At 43.9% G+C, this 20,798-nt stretch overlaps 1 protein-coding gene across 1 annotated transcript; it reads left to right on the forward strand.

Moving 5' to 3' along the window:
* Positions 1-307: 307 nt before the first annotated feature.
* Positions 308-20,469, forward strand: LOC311120382 (uncharacterized protein; the record flags this gene model as incomplete). Its single annotated transcript, XM_084194989.1, has 10 exons — positions 308-342; positions 467-754; positions 1,645-1,965; positions 2,069-2,157; positions 2,314-2,317; positions 18,496-18,549; positions 18,674-18,961; positions 19,852-20,172; positions 20,276-20,364; positions 20,458-20,469. Exons 3-10 carry the CDS (start codon positions 1,683-1,685, stop codon positions 20,467-20,469), a joined length of 1,140 nt encoding a protein of 379 aa, XP_084051115.1. The 5' UTR covers positions 308-342; positions 467-754; positions 1,645-1,682.
* Between the last annotated feature and the right edge of the window lie 329 nt (positions 20,470-20,798).

Consider the following 20,798-nt stretch of genomic DNA (forward strand, 5'->3'; position numbering starts at 1 on the left):
AACTGATTGAATGTTCAACCAACTCTTTTTCTCCAGAGTCTGTGCAGCTTGTGGATGGAGCTGGTCTCTGCTCTGGGAGACTGGAGGTGAAGTCCAGTCAGTCCTGGGCCTCAGTGTGTGAAGCTGACTTTGACCAGCAGGATGCAGAGGTAGTCTGTGGGGAGCTTGGCTGTGGGGCTCCTGCAGCTCTACAGGGGGGGCTCTATGGAGAAGGTGAGGGTCAGACCTGGGATAAAGAGTTCCAGTGTAAAGGCAATGAGTCCCTTCTCCTGGACTGTGACACCTCAGACAGAAAAAACAACACCTGCCTACCTGGTAATGCTGTTGGACTCACCTGCTCAGGTAAGAAACAGTTTGTCACTCAATCAACATTGTTTCTGACCTGGAGTGAAGAATATGAGAGGCAAATAGGTGTGTTTTAGTGAGAAAATAGTAAGATTACTGTCTCTCTCTCTTCTTTTCTCAGAGCCTGATGATGTGAGGCTGGTGGGAGGAGGCAGTCGCTGTGCTGGTGGAGTGGAGCGGTACAACCAGGGAGAGTGGAGGACTGTGGGAGCTAAAGACTGGGACAAGAAGGATATAGCTGCAGTAGTGTGTAGACAGCTGGGTTGTGGCTCCACTGTTTCAGTACTACCTGGAAACACCACTAGAGGGTTTGGAGTTCACTGTTCTGGGTCTGAGTCTTCACTGAGGGAGTGTGGGACATCGTATTCAACTTATTATATCGGTCTTGGATTCACAGTGATCTGCTCAGGTAATAACAAGCTACACTTTATGGCCAAAAATGCAGTGGTGCCACTAGAGATCCTGGTTCGAATCCAGGCTCTGTCGTAGCCGGCTCCAACCGGGAGACCCATGGGGCGGCGCACAATTGGCCCAGCGTCGTCCAGGGTATGGGAGGGAATGGCCGGCAGGGATGAAAAAATAATGTATGCACTCACTAACTGTAAGTCACTCTGGAGAAGAGCGTCTGCTAAATGACTAAAATGTAAATGTAGTGGATTCAGCTATTTCAGCCATACCTGTTGCGGACAGGTGTATAGGATCGATCACACAAAGCCATACAATCCACAGACCACCATTGGTAGTAGCTTGTGTGGCCTTACTGAAGAGCTCAGTGACTTTCGACGTGGCGTCTAGGAGCAACATTGGCTCAGCCACGAAGTGGTAGGCCACATAAGTGATCTGCTCAGGAAATATCAATATATGATCATTATATTCCACTGATTCCCTTTATTCGTTCAACTTCCTCTGCCCCTCTAATGATGACTGTTTGCTTGTAAGTCTGCAAAATAAATCACTCAGTCAAGTAGGAATCAAATACAACTTAAATATCCCAGAATGCTTTTGTATTTGAGTGTTATCTCAGTGAACGTCTCTACTCACTACCACTGTCACATGTCATGTTATTGTCATATCTAAATGAGGAAAGTAGTTGAGGAGCTACGTTTTCTTTTTCTCTCCTCTTGTTCCAGATGTCCTGCATCAGCCTGATTTCAACATATGTTGTCTCAGTGACTGTAGGCCCACTACTCATGTTGCCCTGTGAGGGAGGGTGGCTAGCACTGTTACATGCTGATGTTCTTGTCATATCTATAGGAAACTAGTTGAAGAGGTTTTTCTTGTTCTCTTTTATTGTTACAGATCTCCTGGTCCAGCCTGATATCTTCCTGACTGACTCAATGGGAGGGGTCTCCAGGGGCCACCAGGGGCCAGAGGTGTTTAGGGGCTACAACTTCACCATCACCTGCTCCACTCAGCCACAGTACCCAGGAGGCTCCTTCCTCCTCACGTTCACCGGCTCCAACAGAACCCAGACCCAGCCAGCTGTCAATCACTCTGCTGCCTTCCTCTTCCCTGCTGCAGATGACTCCCACCAAGGGAACTACAGCTGTGTTTATGACAATTATGTTTTCTCTCATAACTTCTCCTCTGAGAGTGAGCTCCTCACCCTCACCGTCACAGGTAACTGAACATGATCCAGACTTCTAACTTTGTCATTGACAGATTTCCCTTAGATCTATGTGATGATGACCAGTCCCCTCATCAAAGGTGTTTCTGTTTGCAGCCTCTCCTCTGCCAGCCTTCATCATCAGACACGTTGTAGTGCTGCTGATCCTACTGACAGCCATCACCACCTTCTACCTGTACTACAAGGTAAAGACATTTACTCAGACGTTACAAGTCATTTAAATGTTAGTGTCTTTGAGCAGGGTTCAGATTCTACATTGGTCTATATCTGTGTTTAAGGTGTGTGATTAACCAGATGTGTATCTTTGACTTGTGTTGCACTATCTTGGGTTTGTTCTTCAGTACTGTACTGATTATGAGAGAACGAGAACGAGGGGGAGAACGAGGGGGAGAGAACGAGGGGGAGAGAACGAGAGAGAGAACGAGAGGGGGAGAGAACGAGGGGGAGAGAACGAGGGGGAGAGAACGAGGGGGAGAGAACGAGGGGGAGAGAACGAGAGGGGGGTAGAGAACGAGAGGGGGAGAGACACGGACAGAGAGACACAGACAGAGAGGGAGAGAGAGAGACAGAGAGACAGAGACACCAGTGGCAAGGTGACTGTGAACATGGATGTGTATCAAACAGGCACAACGACAGTACAGGGACAAAGTACGAGCAATTCAACGGCTCATACACGAGACGTATGTGGCAGGGACTCCAGACAATCCCAGATTATAAAGGGAAAGCTAGCCACGTATGGGACACCGACGCCTCGCTCCCGGACAAGATAAACACCTTCTTCTCCCGCATTGAGGATAACACAGTGCCACCGACGCGTGTGGTGAAGGTAGGCAGCAACACCTCTGCCACCCTGATCCTCAACACGGGGGGCCCATAGGGGTGCGTGCTCAGCCCCTTCCTGTACTCCCTGTTTATCCATGACTGCGTGGCCACGCACGTCTCCAACTCAATCATCAAGTTTGCTGATGACACAACAGTGGTAGGCCTGATTAACAACAACAAGGAGACGGCCTACAGGGAGGAGGTGAGAGCCCTGGCGGAGTGGTGCCAGGAAAATAACCTCTCGCTCAACGTCAACAAAATGAAGGAGTTGATCGTGGACTTCAGGAGACAGCAGAGGGAGCACGCCCCCATCCACATCAACGGGGCCACAGCGGAGAGGGTGAAAAGCTTCAAGTTCCTTGGCGTGCACATCACTGACAACCTGAAATGGTCCCTTCACACAGACAGTGTGGTGAAGAAGGCGCAACAGCACCTCTTCAACCTCAGGAGGCTAAAGAAATTTGGTTTGGCCCCTAAGATCCTCATGAACTTCTACAGATGCACCACTGAGAGCATCTTGTCGAGCTGTATCACCGCCTGGTGTGCAACTGCACAGAATGCATCCTCTGGGCTCTCCAGAGGGTGGCGCGATCAGCCCAACACATCACCAGGGGCACACTGCCTGCCCTCCAGGACATCTACAGCACCCGGTGTCACAGGAAAGCCAGGAAGATCATCAAGGACCTCAGCCACCTGAGCCACAGCCTGTTCACCCCACTACCATCTAGAAGGAGGAGACAGTACAGGTGCATTAAAACTGGGACAGAGAGACTGCGACAGCTTCTATCTCCAGGCCATCAGACTCTTAAACAGTCACCACTAGCCGGCCTCCGCCCAGTACCCTGCCCTGAGCTTTAGTGACTGTTACTAGCTGGCTACCACCCGGTACTCAACCCTGCACCTTAGAGACTGCTTCCCTATGTACATAGTCATGGAACACTGGTCCCTTTAATAATGTTTACATACTGTTTTACCCACTTTATATGCACAGTGCATTCGGGAAGTATTCAGAGCCCTTGAATTTTGTACACATTTTGTTACGTTACAGCCTTATTCTAAAATTGATTAAACCAATTTTTTTCCTCATCAATCTACACACAATACCACATAATGACAGTGAAAACAGGTTTTTAGAAATGTTTGCAAATGTATTGAAAAGGGGAAAAAAAGAAATACCTTGTTTACATAAGTATTCAGACCCTTTGCTATGAGACTCGAAATTGAGCTCAGGTGCATCCTGTTTCCATTGATCATCCTTGAGATGTTTCTACAACTTTATTGGAGTCCACCTGTGGTAAATTCAATTTATTGGACATGATTTGGAAAGGCACACACCTGTCTATATAAGGTCCCACAGTTGACAGTGAATGTCAGCGCAAAAACCAAGCCATGAGGTCGAAGGAATTGTCGTAGAGCTCCGAGACAGGATTGTGTCGAGGCAAGAGGCACAGATCTGGGGAAGGGTACCAAAACATTTCTGCAGCATTGAAGGTCCCCAAGAACACTGTGGCCTCCATCATTCTTAAATGCAAGAAGTTTGGATCCACCAAGACTTTTCCTAGAGCTGGTCACCTGGCCAAACTGAGCAATCGGGGGAGAAGGGCCTTGGTCAGAGGTGACTAAGAACCCGATGGTCACGCTGACAGAGCTCCAGAGTTCCTCTGCGGAGATGGGAGAATCTTCCAGAAGGACAACCAACTCTGCAGCACTCCACCAATCAGGCCTTTATGTTAGAGTGGCCAGACGGAAGCCACTCCTCAGTAAAAGGCACATGACAGCCCGTTTGGAGTTTGCCAAAAGACACCTAAAGACCTCAGACCATGAGAAACAAGATTCTCTGGTCTGATGAAACCAAGATTGAACTCTTTGGCCTGAATGCCAAGCGTCATGTCTGGAGGAAACCTGGCACCATCCCTACGGTGAATCATGGTGGTGGCAGTATCATGCTGTGGGGAGGTTTTTCAGTGGCAGGGACTGGGAGACTAGTGAGGATTGAGGGAAAGATGATGAACAGAGCAAAGTACAGAGATCCTTCATGAAAGTCTCTGAATGTCCTTGAATGGCCCAGCCAGAGCCTGGACTTGAACCGGATCTAACATCTCTGGAGAGACCTGAAAATGGCTATGCAGTGATGCTCCACATCCAACCTGACAGAGCTTGAGAGGATCTGCAGAGAAGAATGGGAGAAACTCCCCAAATACAGGTGTGCCAAGCTTGTAGCTTCATACCCAAGAAGAGTCAAGGCTGTAATCGCTGCCAAAGGTTCTTCAACAAAGTACTGAGTAAAGGGTCTGAATACTTATGTAAATGTGATATTTCAGTTTCTTATTTTAATACATTTGCTAAATGTCTAAAAATCAGTTTTTGCTTTGTTATTATGGGGTATTGTGTGTAGATTGATGAAGAAAAAAAAAACTATTTAATCCATTTTAGAATAAGGCTGTAACGTAACAAGATGTGGAAGAAGTCAAGGGGTCTTAGTACTTTCCGAAAGCACTGTATATACTGTATTCTAGTCATGGCTCATCCTATATAACTACTGCTGTACACACTTTTTATATCCACATACTGTCTATACTGTCTTTACACACCATTATATGCATATATATACTGAGTATACCAAACATTAGGAACACATATTTACAGTATATATATATTTATATTCCAGACTCTGACACTGATTTCTTTATTTATTGTATTTTTCTGGATTATGTGTGTATTTATTTTGTTGCTAGGTATTACTGCACTGTTGGAGCTAGAAATACAAGCATTTCGCTGCACCTTCGATAACACCTGCAAATCTGGGACAAATACATTTGATTTGATTTGAAATGTCTGACTCTTGGTGCTGTGTCTCCCTAGACCACCAGGAGGCAGAAGAGAGTGAACAGGGTGAGCAGCATGGATCTTTATGTTGATGCCAATGCCATGGAGATGGTCTCTCTGAGCTCCAGAGCTGAAGCTGGACCGGGAGAGGAGAGAGCAGCCCAGGGGACTGAGTAGGAGTAGAATGATGCTGACCCTACATGCTGATCTTAGGTCAGTTTTGTGTTTTAAATCTATGGTCAGCAGTGGACTGGTGTTTATAATGTGGTGACAAACCTTAAGTGGTTCTAATTTTAATAACACAAGTTAAGAATTAGTTTATCTTTTTATAACCTTGGAAGAAATCTGTTTTGTACCACCATGGTACCATGGGGTTTTGGTAACATGGGGTTTTGGGTAACATGGGGTTTTGGGTAACATGGGGTTTTGGTAACATGGGGTTTTGGGTAACATGGGGTTTTGGTAACATGGGGTTTTGGTAACATGGGGTTTTGGTAACATGGGGTTTTGGTAACATGGGGTTTTGGGTAACATGGGGTTTTGGGTAACATGGGGTTTTGGGTAACATGGGGTTTTGGGTAACATGGGGTTTTGGTAACATGGGGTTTTGGGTAACATGGAGTTTTGGGTAACATGGGGTTTTGGTAACATGGGGTTTTGGGTAACATGGGGTTTTGGTAACATGGGGTTTTGGTAACATGGGGTTTTGGGTAACATGGGGTTTTGGTAACATGGGGTTTTGGTAACATGGGGTTTTGGTAACATGGGGTTTTGGTAACATGGGGTTTTTGGTAACATGGGTTTTGGTAACATGGGGTTTTGGTAACATGGGGTTTTGGGTAACATGGGGTTTTGGGTAACATGGGGTTTTGGTAACATGGGGTTTTGGTAACATGTTGTTTTGGTACATGGGGTTTTGGGTAACATGGGGTTTTGGTAACATGGGGTTATGGTAACATGGGGTTTTGGGTAACATGGGGTTTGGGGTAACATGGGGTTTTGGGTAACATGGGGTTTTGGGTAACATGGGGTTTTGGTAACATGGGGTTTTGGTAACATGGGGATTTGATTATTTTTAGAGAGTAGCTCAATTACGTCTGTTTTGTGTTCCAGAATGTATTGCTGCTTTTAGCTTTTGTCTTTATGTCTTTATCTTATTTAGTGTTTCTCTTAGATTCTTTATCTTGAAGGGTTTCCATTATTAGTCCATGTATTATTATAATCATCTGTTCATTCTTTGTATTTTGAAACATCTGAATAAAGGGGTCATTTTAGTTTGTTGGGGTTTGTTTTGTTGCTGTTGTTTACCTCTCATGATGTTATTGATTATACATTTTATGATATTGACTGATGTAGATTATTGTTATGTTGTTAGTAGTATAGAGATAATGATGTTATTCATTATAAATATTATGGTATTGATTATTATGTAGATTATTGTTATGATGTTTGTACTATATAGAGATATTTGTGTTATTCTCTTATGATCTGTGGGTTACAGAGAAAGTATAGTACTTAGTTCAGGTCTGATATACATTAAATTGTGAATATGCTGTGTGCAAATCAATCAATTAATCAAATTAAAGTTAATAAATATGGTAATATATATCAATGATCTCAAAGGTATTGTTGAGAAGTGTTTATTTCATATTTGTGATGTGAGTGCAGATTATGTTGATGTTATGTTATTTACCCTTTACAGATAAAGACCTGTTGCTCTCTAAACTGCCATGTAATCACTGAATGCTTTTAATAAACTCACAGGCTGTCAGTCTTGTGTGATTTCTCTCTTAGACAGACTACAACATACAGTATGAATTAACTGAGATCAGTCTTGTGTGATTTCTCTCTTGGAAAGACTACAACATACAGTATGAATTAACTGAGATCAGTCTTGTGTGATTTCTCTCTTGGAAAGACTACAACATACAGTATGAATTAACTGAGATCAGTATTGTGTGATTTCTCTCTTGGACAGACTACAACATACAGTATGAATTAACTGAGATCAGTCTTGTGTGATTTCTCTCTTGGAAAGACTACAACATACAGTATGAATTAACTGAGATCAGTCTTGTGTGATTTCTCTCTTGGAAAGACTACAACATACAGTATGAATTAACTGAGATCAGTCTTGTGTGATTTCTCTCTTAGACAGACTACAACATACAGTATGAATTAACTGAGATCAGTCTTGTGTGATTTCCAACCAAGTTTTTCACACATATGATAATGATAGTAGATAGCTGGATGGAAGCAGTGTAGAAAAAGTAACCAACTGTCATACTTGAGTAAAATAAAAGATACCTTAATAGAAAATGACTCAAGTAAAAGTGAAAGTCACCCAGTAAAACATTTGGTTTTAAATATACTTAATGATCAAGAAAAAAATTATATAATTTATTTCAAATTCCGTATATTACAGTTTTTCTCCATTGGTTTGGCTCATTTCTTGAAACAGAAATTACATTCTCAAAACTCTAAGATCATTTGGCAAAACAGTCTTACAGTTCAGCACAACACTATAGCTCACTTGCAAAAGCTCATATCTCTCCTAAAACTGTTCACTCATGCTTCAAAACTAAATTCCTTTCCCATATAAGGAGTCAGTGCCACGAAAATGGCAAAGATCCTTCTCAATTGCTTTGGCTCATTTCTTGAAACAGACCGGACGTTCTCAACACTCTTGGTGCTTTAGCCAAAATAACGTGGATGGTTCGGCACAACACCATGGTTCACCTGCAAAAGCTCATACCTCTCCCAAAACAGTTCACGCATGTGTCAAAACTAAATTTCCTTCTCATTTAAACAGTCAGTGCCCCCAAAATGCTTCGTCCCTTTGGCATTGTGTAAGCACTGCAAGTCAAAATGTTTAGATGTTTTGTCACTATGGCAGAGGACCATTGAAATATCCCTCATGTCCACCTTTCAGTCTTAGCCCAGTCCTTCATTGACAATGGTTACTGTACTGTTTTTTGTCTAGCTAACAGAATACAATTGTGTATAAAACTGAAAAAAATAAATAGGATTTTAGGGTAAGAGTAGCCTCCAAGGTTTGACATCACACATTGCACTCATACTGCCAAGGAAATTGTAACCATTATCATTCACACACATAAAGTAACTTCCATACATCAGAGTAAAAAGAAAATGTATACAGCATAATATACTGTAATATAAACACACAAACAAAAAACAATGAAAATTATATGCAGCCTACAGTGCTGTAAATAAAGCTGGAGTTTCACAACTAACAGTTCTTCACTGGTCGCTGTCCTCACCCTCCTGGCCATCCACACGCTGCTGTCTGTCTGGCCACAGATTCTCGTCCACATCACAGCGTATATTCTCCCTTGCGATGCAACGAGGGAAGAAACGGCGTGCATGTCGCAACCATCCCCTACACTGATCTCCTGTAATATCCTCACACGCAGCGTCCATTGCATGGAGCAGGGACCTCTGATCTTGAGCCCGATGCTCATACACTCTCCACCTCCAAGCGGAGAAATACTCCTCAATAGGATTGAGGAAAGGAGAGTAAGGTGGTAGGAACACCATGACCATCCTTGGATGAGTAGTGAACCAGGCCCTGATGAGCGGGCCACGGTGGAAATTCACATTGTCCCATACAATGACATATTGTGGTAGGTGAGGCCCTACGAGACCGCTCTCATTTTCAGGGATCAAATCAACATGAAGGCGGTCCAAGAAGATGAGGAGCTTCTGTGTATTGTATGGGCCAAGACTGGGGATGTGAGTGGCCACACCATTCTCCGATATGGCAGCACACATAGTTATATTGCCCCCTCGCTGGCCTGGGACATCCACCATGGCCCGGTGGCCAATAATATTACGGCCACGTCTTCGGCCCTTGGCCAGGTTGAAGCCAGCTTCATCCACAAACACGAGGATGTGATGGGTCTCGTTTCCTTCCAATGCCATTATTCTCTACAATAGCGTAAAAAAAGAAAACATCAAATCAGTCATACAGAAGAGTCATACACTACAGTTACAGACAATTACATAGGAATGTTCTATGTTCTCCACAAGTTCAATATACTACTGGCCACTACTCCAGTGGTTCCAAACCTGGGGTACATGTACCCCTATGCAGAGGTACTACAGGGGGTATTTGACAGAAAGGGGAGGGGGGAAATCATCAATGACTAGACTTACTGAAATGTTACAGTAAAACCCACAGTATTAGATAGATTTACATGGGAGGCACTAATTGCAGCTCTTTGACCCCTTTTCTTATTGTATGTTATATTCTTCAAAATAAGGATTATAATGATAATTGCATCATACAGTAAGCTGCAGTTTTTAGGCGAAATGTTGAAGTCAGATAAATCAAATACTTCCATACCTGGATTACCTGGATACACAAATCAGGTAAAGTGGGTACTGAAGCCAAAAAAGTTTGGGAACCACTGCTTAATTGTAAAAATGTTATAATGATGGACAACCAGTAACTGACTTACATGTACATACTGGTACCGCAGCTCTTTCACTCTATCAGAGTTCCTCTCAAATGGTACCCTGTAAATTTGCTTCATTGTCATCTGATGCTTCTTCAATATCCGGTCTATTGTGGAGATGCTTATAGAGTTGACATTTTGGAATATGGCATTGTCTTGTAGGATTGCAGCGCGGATCTGTCTCAATGTGATGGCATTATTTGCCATCACCATGTTACAGATCTCTTGTTCTTGTTGTTCATTGAGAAGTTTTCCTCTGCCACCTGTGCAAGGTTGTCGTCCAATCCTAGATATAGAAGTCAAAGGACAACACTCCATTCGTAATGTATACCTTATGTATTCCTTACAGAATGAGTTACCTATGTAATTGTATTGTTGTTTTACTTACAGTAACTTTACCACAATTCTAATGCATCACTGCACAGTGACTGGAATACTACTGTAAACTGTATCATCAATACTGTAGAAAATAAACTATTCCATAGTTTATTTTCTCCAATGTTTTTCTTGTCATTTTTAGTATCATAACATCCCATTGAGGTAAGATATTACTGTAGGCCTATCACACACACACACTAAATGAATAGGTAAATATGTAAATAAATATATTTCTTGCTCTATGCACAGTGTCCTGTCCTATACAACATATAATTCCATCATTGACTGACTACATACCTGTTTTCCCTGCGAAAGGTTTGGATGATGGAGGAGACTGTTGAGCGAGGCACATTAGGCTGCACTCGGCGACCTGCCTCCGCCATTGTGAGGCCATGGTTGATGACATGGTCTATAATTGTGGCCGAATTTCATCCGGGACAGCATGGTGTCTTCGTGCTCCTCGGCCTCTTCCCCCTATTCCACCACCACGCACCCTTACTCCTCCTCCTCCTCTTCTTCTTCCTCTTCCTCGAGCAGGCAGTTGCCCTTGTTCATTTACTTGGCCAGGTGCCTCCATGTTCAGAAATTGTACTGGTCCTGCATGGTCAAGCTCTTTACATACATGTTTGGCAGCATTCACAGTCATGGACAGCACCTGTCAGGTAACTAAACATACTGTTTGATTGGTCATCTGAGATGTGTGAAACTCCTCCTTCGTTAGTCAAGTTCTAGTTTCACCTGACTGTCAATTGCTGTAATAAATTTATCAAATGTTCCAAGGGATTCATATATGGTATTCATGGTATTATGTTCTTGACTAATTTTGACAATTGAACAGACTATTGTGCATGTGATGACTTATACAATGAAATGACGCTGACACGTTTTGGAGCGAACAACCATTAGACTGAGAATCAACAATCAGTTTAGATCAACAAGATCTATTCACTTGGAAATTGTGCTAAATGTAGGCTACCTGTACTTAATCATTTGCAAAGATGTACTGAGACATTGAGACATGTACTTAGACATTTGCAATTTGATGAAATGAATGAGAAATTCAATTCTGTTGTGAACAATTGCCAAGTGGTTTGGAGGTTTGTCCATGTAGTTTTGAGAATGTAATTTCTGTTTCAAGAAATGAGCCAAACCAATGGAGAAAAACTGTAAGCAAACCAGGAAGGCAGCACGTTTTTTGAGGAAGTGTGTTCCACTACTAACAGAGGAACAGGGGGAAGTGTTTTCCACTACTAACAGAGGAACAGGGGGAAGTGTTCCACTACTAACAGAGGAACAGGAAGAAGTGTGTGTGTGTGTGTTTGTGTGCATGTGTACCAGCTCTGTCTCACTCAAATGCCCATTCCAGCAGACTGTGCTCTCTCTCTCTCTCTCCTCTCTCTCTCTCTCTCTCTCTCTCTCTCTCTCTCTCTCTCTCTCTCTCTACTCCTCTCTCTCTTTCTATCTCTCTCTACTCCTCTCTCTCTCTCTCTGTGTGTGCTCTTCTCTCTCTCTACTCCTCTCTCTCTCTCTTTCTCTCTCTCTCTCTCTAATTTCAATTTCAATTTAAGGGCTTTACTGGCATGGGAAACGTGTGTTAACATTGCCAAAGCAAGTGAAGTAGATAGTAATCAAAAGTGAAATAAACAATAAATATTAACAGTAAACATTACACTCAGAAGTTCCAAAAGAATAAAGGCATTATAAATGTCATATTATGTATATATACAGTGTTGTAACAATGTGCAAATAGTTAAAGTACAAATGGGAAAATAAATAAACATAATATGGGTTGTATTTACAATGGTGTTTGTTCTTCACTGGTTGACCTTTTCTTGTGGCAACAGGTCACGAATCTTGCAGCTGTGATGGCACACTGTGGTATTTCTCTCTCTCTCTCTCTCTCTCTCTCACACACACACACACACACACACACACACACACACACACACACACACACACACACACACACACACACACACACACACACACACACACACACACACACACACACACACACACACACACACACACACACATACATATACACACACTCCTTCTCTGGCTTTGGTTGATGACAGAGAAAGGGAGAGGTGCATAGCTACACTCCAATTCTATAAGTGTGTGTGTGTGTGTGTTCAGAACTCTGGTGGTATTCTAGACATGATCTTGCTAGGGAGTGTCCACTCCAGTACATGTGTAGTATAAGGATGTGTTGAGGCCTAAAGGACCCTGTGTTTAACTCACACACTGCAACAAGACGGCTGTAGGAGCTTTTGGTTTATTGAAGAACAACCGTTGTCTCCATTGAGCACAAAGTTGTGGTCCAGGTAGTTGTTTTATGATTGACTGAAAGAGGGGGACTTTCAGAGTGAGACTGATGTCTGTTGATTGGATAGTAGTTCATTAAATGTCAGGTTGGTTGTCTATTGGTTATTTCTTGGTTGGTCGAACATTGGTTGGTTGGTTGAATGTTGGGCCTAGATGTTTAGTCATTGGCTTGTTGGCTGAATGTCAGGTTGGTTGAACATAGACCATTGTTGATAGGCTGTTAGTTTTCATTAGGTTGTATTTTGGTTGTTTTGTTGGTTAGACTGGTTCCTAGGAGGAAGGAGGAAGAGGAAGAGGAGGCTGAGCTGTGACAGTATGACATCATTCTCCCCTTACCTGCTGAGAGAGAGAGAGAGAGAGAGAGAGAGACGAGAGAGAGAGAGAGAGAGAGAGAGAGAGAGAGAGAGAGAGAGAGAGAGAGAGAGAGAGAGAGAGAGAGAGAGAGAGAGAGAGAGAGAGAGATACATGAGAGACTTACTGTATACAGTTAGTGCAGTAGGGCTTCTCATCATGCTGAAACACAATGCACAGAAAACATCTTAGTTCATGAGATACATAAATATACACAGATAGATAGATAGATAGATAGATAGATAGATAGATAGATAGATAGATAGATAGATAGATAGATAGATAGATAGATAGATAGATAGATAGATAGATAGATAGATAGATAGATAGATAGATAGATAGATAGATAGATAGATAGATAGATAGATAGATAGATAGATAGATAGATAGATAGATAGATAGATAGATAGATAGATAGATAGATAGATAGATAGATAGATAGATAGATAGATAGATAGATAGATAGATAGATAGATAGATAGATAGATAGATAGATAGATAGATAGATAGATAGATAGATAGATAGATAGATGGATAGATAGATAGATAGATAGATAGATAGATAGATAGATAGATAGATAGATAGATAGATAGATAGATAGATAGATAGATAGATAGATAGATAGATAGATAGATAGATAGATAGATAGATAGATAGATAGATAGATAGATAGATAGATAGATAGATAGATAGATAGATAGATAGATAGATAGATAGATAGATACCTCACCTCGGGTTACCACCCGGAGAGTAATGGGCAGGTGGAGCGTGTAAACCAGGATGTGGGCAGGTTTCTTAGAACATACTGCCAGGACCGGCCGGAGGAGTGGTCAAGGTACGTTCACTGGGCCGAAATGGCCCAGAATTCCCTACGCCATTACTCCACTAACCTAACCCCTTTCCAATGTGTGTTAGGTTACCAGCCGGTTCTGGCACCCTGGCAGCAGAGCCAGATCGAGGCTCCTGCGGTGGATGAGTGGGCGAGGCGCTCGGAGGAGACATGGAACGCTGCACACGTACATCTGCAGCGGGCCCTCCGGCGTCATAAGGCGAGCGCTGATCTCCACCGCAGTGAGGGACCGGTGTACGCACCTGGTGATCGAGTCTGGCTCTCTACCAGGAACCTGCCCCTCCGCCTGCCCTGTCGGAAACTGGGTCGGCGGTTTGTAGGGCCATTTAAAGTCCTGGGAAGGTTGAACGAGGTATGTTATAAATTACAGCTACCTGTGGAATATAAAAGTATTAACCCCTCGTTCCATGTGTCCCTTCTCAGGCCGGTGGTAGCTGGCCCACTCCAAGACAGTGAGATCAGGGAGACTCCTCCGCCCCCGTTGGACATCGAGGGGGCACCGGATTACTCCGTGAGGTCCATCTTGGATTCGAGACGTCGGAAGGGGGGTCTTCAGTATCTAGTGGAGTGGGAGGGGTACGGTCCGGAGGAGCGGTGCTGGGTGCCGAGGGGAGACATTTTGGACCCGTCTCTCCTGACGGAATTCCATCGTGGGCACCCGACACGCCCGAGTCCGCATCCCCCGGGTCGTCCCCGAGGCCGGAGTCAGCGCACGTCTAGGGGGGGGGTACTGTCACGGTTTCGGCCGAGGCTGCCTCTCTCCCTTGTTTGGGCAGGCTTCGGCGTTCGTTGTCTCCGGAGTACTAGCTGCCACCGTTGTATGTTTCATGTTCATTTGCTTTTGTCTGAATGTTGTCACACCTGTTTTCTGTTAGGTTCATTAGTGTCCTATTTAGTTCTCATTGTGTGTGTCAGGTGTTGTGTATTATTGTTTTGCTTGTCAGACGTGTGTTCGCTCGGTTGAGCTTCTCTCCACTGCGCTGGAGTTATTCGCACCTGTTAGTGCGCATTTTGTTTCATTTTTCGCCTTCGTGCATATTTCGCCTTCAGGTTCTGTTTGCCGTGTTTCGGCTCAATACAACTATCTTGGATTATCAGTCTGCGTCCTGCGTTTGATTCCACCACTGCACCTACAGCACGCCTTGACAGGCAGTGGCTTCGGGAGCTGCTTGGGTTCGTCGGATCCGGAGCTGGAGAGGACAGTTTAGTCTGAGGTCATTTAAGGGCTTCGGGGACACTGGACATCGTTTTTCGGAAGCATGCAGGGCACTTTCTGCCTATTGGATTATAAATAGTCAACTGTTGGTTTCAAGGGCTTTCTACCGTGATAACTGTGGGGTTAGACTGTTTGTTTTTTATAGCTCCAACAGCGCCAACGAACATTTTCAGTTTAGCACCCGGGTTTAGGTTATCTTAAAATATTATTGTATTGTGTGTATTGCCAATTGTTTGCAAGTGGATCATTCATTATTCATTCTTTTTATATACACATTCTATCTGTAGGTAAGAACCCTGGTCTCTTTGGTTTTTCCTTAGCGAGTTTAGTCATACCAGGTTTATTATGTACTGAGTGGACCTTTTCACCATACTTTTACTCTATGGATTTATCTGAGCCTGTGGTGATCGGGTTACATCAACATTATAAATATGGTGGAAACTCCCACTAGTCCATGCCTCCACCAATCCAATGCTTTTAGATTATGGGAAGTAGTGAACAAGTGCACACTTCAGGAGAAAGGAGATATTATTGGGACACACTCAGATGTTCTGTTAATCAACCACATTGGTCTACCACAAGGCTTCCTTGGTTCAAACTGTCAGATTATTGTTATAATGTTGTTGGTAGTATATAGATAATGATGTTATTGATTACAAAAATGCGAGGGGTGTATTCAGTTTTGTGAGATACTGTATGTTAGAGCAGGAGTAGGGGGGGTAGAAGTTAGAGGTCTGTTACCTGAGTCAAGATCAACAGGGAGGGAGAGGGAGAGGGAGAGGTTAAATTAACATCAACAGACTAACATGCAGTCAACTGAATATCTTTTCATCACTGACTTCTAACCAGTGATGTCATCACAACCAGTAACCTTTTCCACTCTTCCACTTTTGGTCCGGCTCAGCTTGACCTCTGACCTCTGAAATGAATGATTTAAAAAACAGACAAAGCAAAGGTATTAAATTAGATATAAACTCATCTGCAAAGAGAGTTACACATTTCCATGGAAAGGGAATGTACACTAAATGACCAAAAGTATGTGGACACCTGCTCGTCGAACAACTCATTCCAAAGTCATGACCATTAGTATGAAGTTGGTCCCCCTTTGCTGCTATGACAGCCTCCACTCTTCTGGGAAGGCTTTCCAATAGATGTTGGAACATTGCTGCGGGGACCTGCTTCCATTCAGCCACAAGAGCATTAGTGAGGTAATGTTAAATATACATTGCTGCGTGGATTTTTTCCTTTGGACTGCCAGATGGTGAAGTGTGATTTATCACTCCAGAGAACGCGTTTTCAATACTCCAGAGTCCAATGGCGGCGGGCTTTATACCACTCCAGCCGATGCTTGGCATTGCTCACGGTGATCTTAGGCTTTTGTTCGGTTGCTCAACCATGGAAACCCATTTCATGAAGCTCCCAACTAACAGTTCTTGTGCTGACGTTGCTTCCAGAGGCAGTTTGGAACTCGTAGTGAGTGTTGCAACCGAGGACAGACGGTTTTTACATGCTACCCTCTTCAGCACTCGGCGGTCCCGTTCTGTGAGCTTGTGTGGCCTACAACTTCACGCTGAGCCGTTGTTGCTCCTAGACGTTTCCTTTCACAATAACAGAACTTACAGTTGACCGAGGCAGCTCCAGCAGGGCAGACATTTTACTAAATTACTTGTTGGAAAGGTGGCATCCTGTGACGGTGCCACGTTGAAAGTCAATGAGGTCTTCAGTATGGGCCATTCTACTGCCAATGTTTGTCTATGGAGATTGCATGGCTGTGTGCTCGATTTTATACACCTGTCAGGAAGGGGTGTGGCTGAAATAGAATCCACTAATTTGAAGGGGTGTCCACATACTTTTGTATCTATATTGTGTGTACACACGTGTGTTGTTGCATCATACCATCGATAAGCCTATCTTCCCCATCACATCATGAAAGGTCATGTTGATGTTCAATTAACCTTTGCCTCTCTCTCTCTCTCTCTCTCTCTCTTTCTCTCTCTCTCTCTCTCTCTCTCCTCAGATCTCCAGGCTCAAAGCGTCAGTCCACCAGGTAGGTAGAGTATAAATCTACAATGATTATAGCAGTTCAATATTAGTCAACTTTATTATCCCACATGGAGAAATTCATGTGTCGATACACACCATTCTAAAACCCAATAACAAGTACTGTTTTATGGAACTGCTAATACTTGTCAACCACAAAGCATTACTGCTGTTAGAATAACAGAAGCCCTGTCATAATCTGTCCTCACCACTGTGTTTTCCTCTCTGCTGTTTACAGCTGAACAATCAGTCAGACTGGTGAATGGGACCAGTTCCTGTTCTGGGACAGTGGAAGCCTTTTATAAAGGAGAGTGGTTAGGTCTATGTACTATAGGGTGGGGCATGAGAGTGACTAAGGTTGTGTGTAGAGAGCTGGGCTGTGGGAATGCTGTAGCTGCATCTAGAGGACCTCTGGTTGAAGAGGGAAGAGGAGGAGCCACACTATGGACTAGATGCAGTGGAAATGAGTCTACTATTAGAGAGTGTGGAGTAAGACCTACTGTCTGTAATGGTGGATATTATCATCAATATTCTCTTCATGTGATCTGTTCAGGTAAGAGACTGGTAATATTGAGATATTTATTTTGTACATTATACAATATTAGCATATCATGTGTAATGTGTTTTTCATTTCATTTAAAGACAGGGAGAGATGTTAGATGTATTCAAACATTATATTTGTGTTTGTCATATTGGTTTATGGGAGATGTGCATGGGCAGATCATTGTAGTTCAGATGTTACTGAAGTGAAGCTGCCTGATGGATGTCCAGCTGTTTATTTTCTATAAAGTGAAGTGAACTTATTCCTGTCTCCTGCCTGCATTATTCCCAACCCTGTCCTGAGTGACTAAGAACCCATTTCTACCTCTTACAGTATCAAACATAGCAAACTACAATCTTTTATCCAACATATTTGTGTTTAGTCCTTGACAGTGTCATCAACAAAACTGATTGAATGTTCAACCAACTCTTTTTCTCCAGAGTCTGTGCAGCTTGTGGATGGAGCTGGTCTCTGCTCTGGGAGACTGGAGGTGAAGTCCAGTCAGTCCTGGGCCTCAGTGTGTGAAGCTGACTTTGACCAGCAGGATGCAGAGGTAGTCTGTGGGGAGCTTGGCTGTGGGGCTCCTGCAGCTCTACAGGGGGGGCTCTATGGAGAAGGTGAGGGTCAGACCTGGGATAAAGAGTTCCAGTGTAAAGGCAATGAGTCCCTTCTCCTGGACTGTGACACCTCAGACAGAAAAAACAACACCTGCCTACCTGGTAATGCTGTTGGACTCACCTGCTCAGGTAAGAAACAGTTTGTCACTCAATCAACATTGTTTCTGACCTGGAGTGAAGAATATGAGAGGCAAATAGGTGTGTTTTAGTGAGAAAATAGTAAGATTACTGTCTCTCTCTCTTCTTTTCTCAGAGCCTGATGATGTGAGGCTGGTGGGAGGAGGCAGTCGCTGTGCTGGTGGAGTGGAGCGGTACAACCAGGGAGAGTGGAGGACTGTGGGAGCTAAAGACTGGGACAAGAAGGATATAGCTGCAGTAGTGTGTAGACAGCTGGGTTGTGGCTCCACTGTTTCAGTACTACCTGGAAACACCACTAGAGGGTTTGGAGTTCACTGTTCTGGGTCTGAGTCTTCACTGAGGGAGTGTGGGACATCGTATTCAACTTATTATATCGGTCTTGGATTCACAGTGATCTGCTCAGGTAATAACAAGCTACACTTTATGGCCAAAAATGCAGTGGTGCCACTAGAGATCCTGGTTCGAATCCAGGCTCTGTCGTAGCCGGCTCCAACCGGGAGACCCATGGGGCGGCGCACAATTGGCCCAGCGTCGTCCAGGGTATGGGAGGGAATGGCCGGCAGGGATGAAAAAATAATGTATGCACTCACTAACTGTAAGTCACTCTGGAGAAGAGCGTCTGCTAAATGACTAAAATGTAAATGTAGTGGATTCAGCTATTTCAGCCATACCTGTTGCGGACAGGTGTATAGGATCGATCACACAAAGCCATACAATCCACAGACCACCATTGGTAGTAGCTTGTGTGGCCTTACTGAAGAGCTCAGTGACTTTCGACGTGGCGTCTAGGAGCAACATTGGCTCAGCCACGAAGTGGTAGGCCACATAAGTGATCTGCTCAGGAAATATCAATATATGATCATTATATTCCACTGATTCCCTTTATTCGTTCAACTTCCTCTGCCCCTCTAATGATGACTGTTTGCTTGTAAGTCTGCAAAATAAATCACTCAGTCAAGTAGGAATCAAATACAACTTAAATATCCCAGAATGCTTTTGTATTTGAGTGTTATCTCAGTGAACGTCTCTACTCACTACCACTGTCACATGTCATGTTATTGTCATATCTAAATGAGGAAAGTAGTTGAGGAGCTACGTTTTCTTTTTCTCTCCTCTTGTTCCAGATGTCCTGCATCAGCCTGATTTCAACATATGTTGTCTCAGTGACTGTAGGCCCACTACTCATGTTGCCCTGTGAGGGAGGGTGGCTAGCACTGTTACATGCTGATGTTCTTGTCATATCTATAGGAAACTAGTTGAAGAGGTTTTTCTTGTTCTCTTTTATTGTTACAGATCTCCTGGTCCAGCCTGATATCTTCCTGACTGACTCAATGGGAGGGGTCTCCAGGGGCCACCAGGGGCCAGAGGTGTTTAGGGGCTACAACTTCACCATCACCTGCTCCACTCAGCCACAGTACCCAGGAGGCTCCTTCCTCCTCACGTTCACCGGCTCCAACAGAACCCAGACCCAGCCAGCTGTCAATCACTCTGCTGCCTTCCTCTTCCCTGCTGCAGATGACTCCCACCAAGGGAACTACAGCTGTGTTTATGACAATTATGTTTTCTCTCATAACTTCTCCTCTGAGAGTGAGCTCCTCACCCTCACCGTCACAGGTAACTGAACATGATCCAGACTTCTAACTTTGTCATTGACAGATTTCCCTTAGATCTATGTGATGATGACCAGTCCCCTCATCAAAGGTGTTTCTGTTTGCAGCCTCTCCTCTGCCAGCCTTCATCATCAGACACGTTGTAGTGCTGCTGATCCTACTGACAGCCATCACCACCTTCTACCTGTACTACAAGGTAAAGACATTTACTCAGACGTTACAAGTCATTTAAATGTTAGTGTCTTTGAGCAGGGTTCAGATTCTACATTGGTCTATATCTGTGTTTAAGGTGTGTGATTAACCAGATGTGTATCTTTGACTTGTGTTGCACTATCTTGGGTTTGTTCTTCAGTACTGTACTGATTATGAGAGAACGAGAACGAGGGGGAGAACGAGGGGGAGAGAACGAGGGGGAGAGAACGAGAGAGAGAACGAGAGGGGGAGAGAACGAGGGGGAGAGAACGAGGGGGAGAGAACGAGGGGGAGAGAACGAGGGGGAGAGAACGAGAGGGGGGTAGAGAACGAGAGGGGGAGAGACACGGACAGAGAGACACAGACAGAGAGGGAGAGAGAGAGACAGAGAGACAGAGACACCAGTGGCAAGGTGACTGTGAACATGGATGTGTATCA

This window comes from Coregonus lavaretus (assembly GCF_964263955.1).
Source record: "Coregonus lavaretus genome assembly, contig: HAP1_SCAFFOLD_1990, whole genome shotgun sequence".
NCBI classification, from domain to species: Eukaryota; Metazoa; Chordata; class Actinopteri; order Salmoniformes; family Salmonidae; genus Coregonus; species Coregonus lavaretus.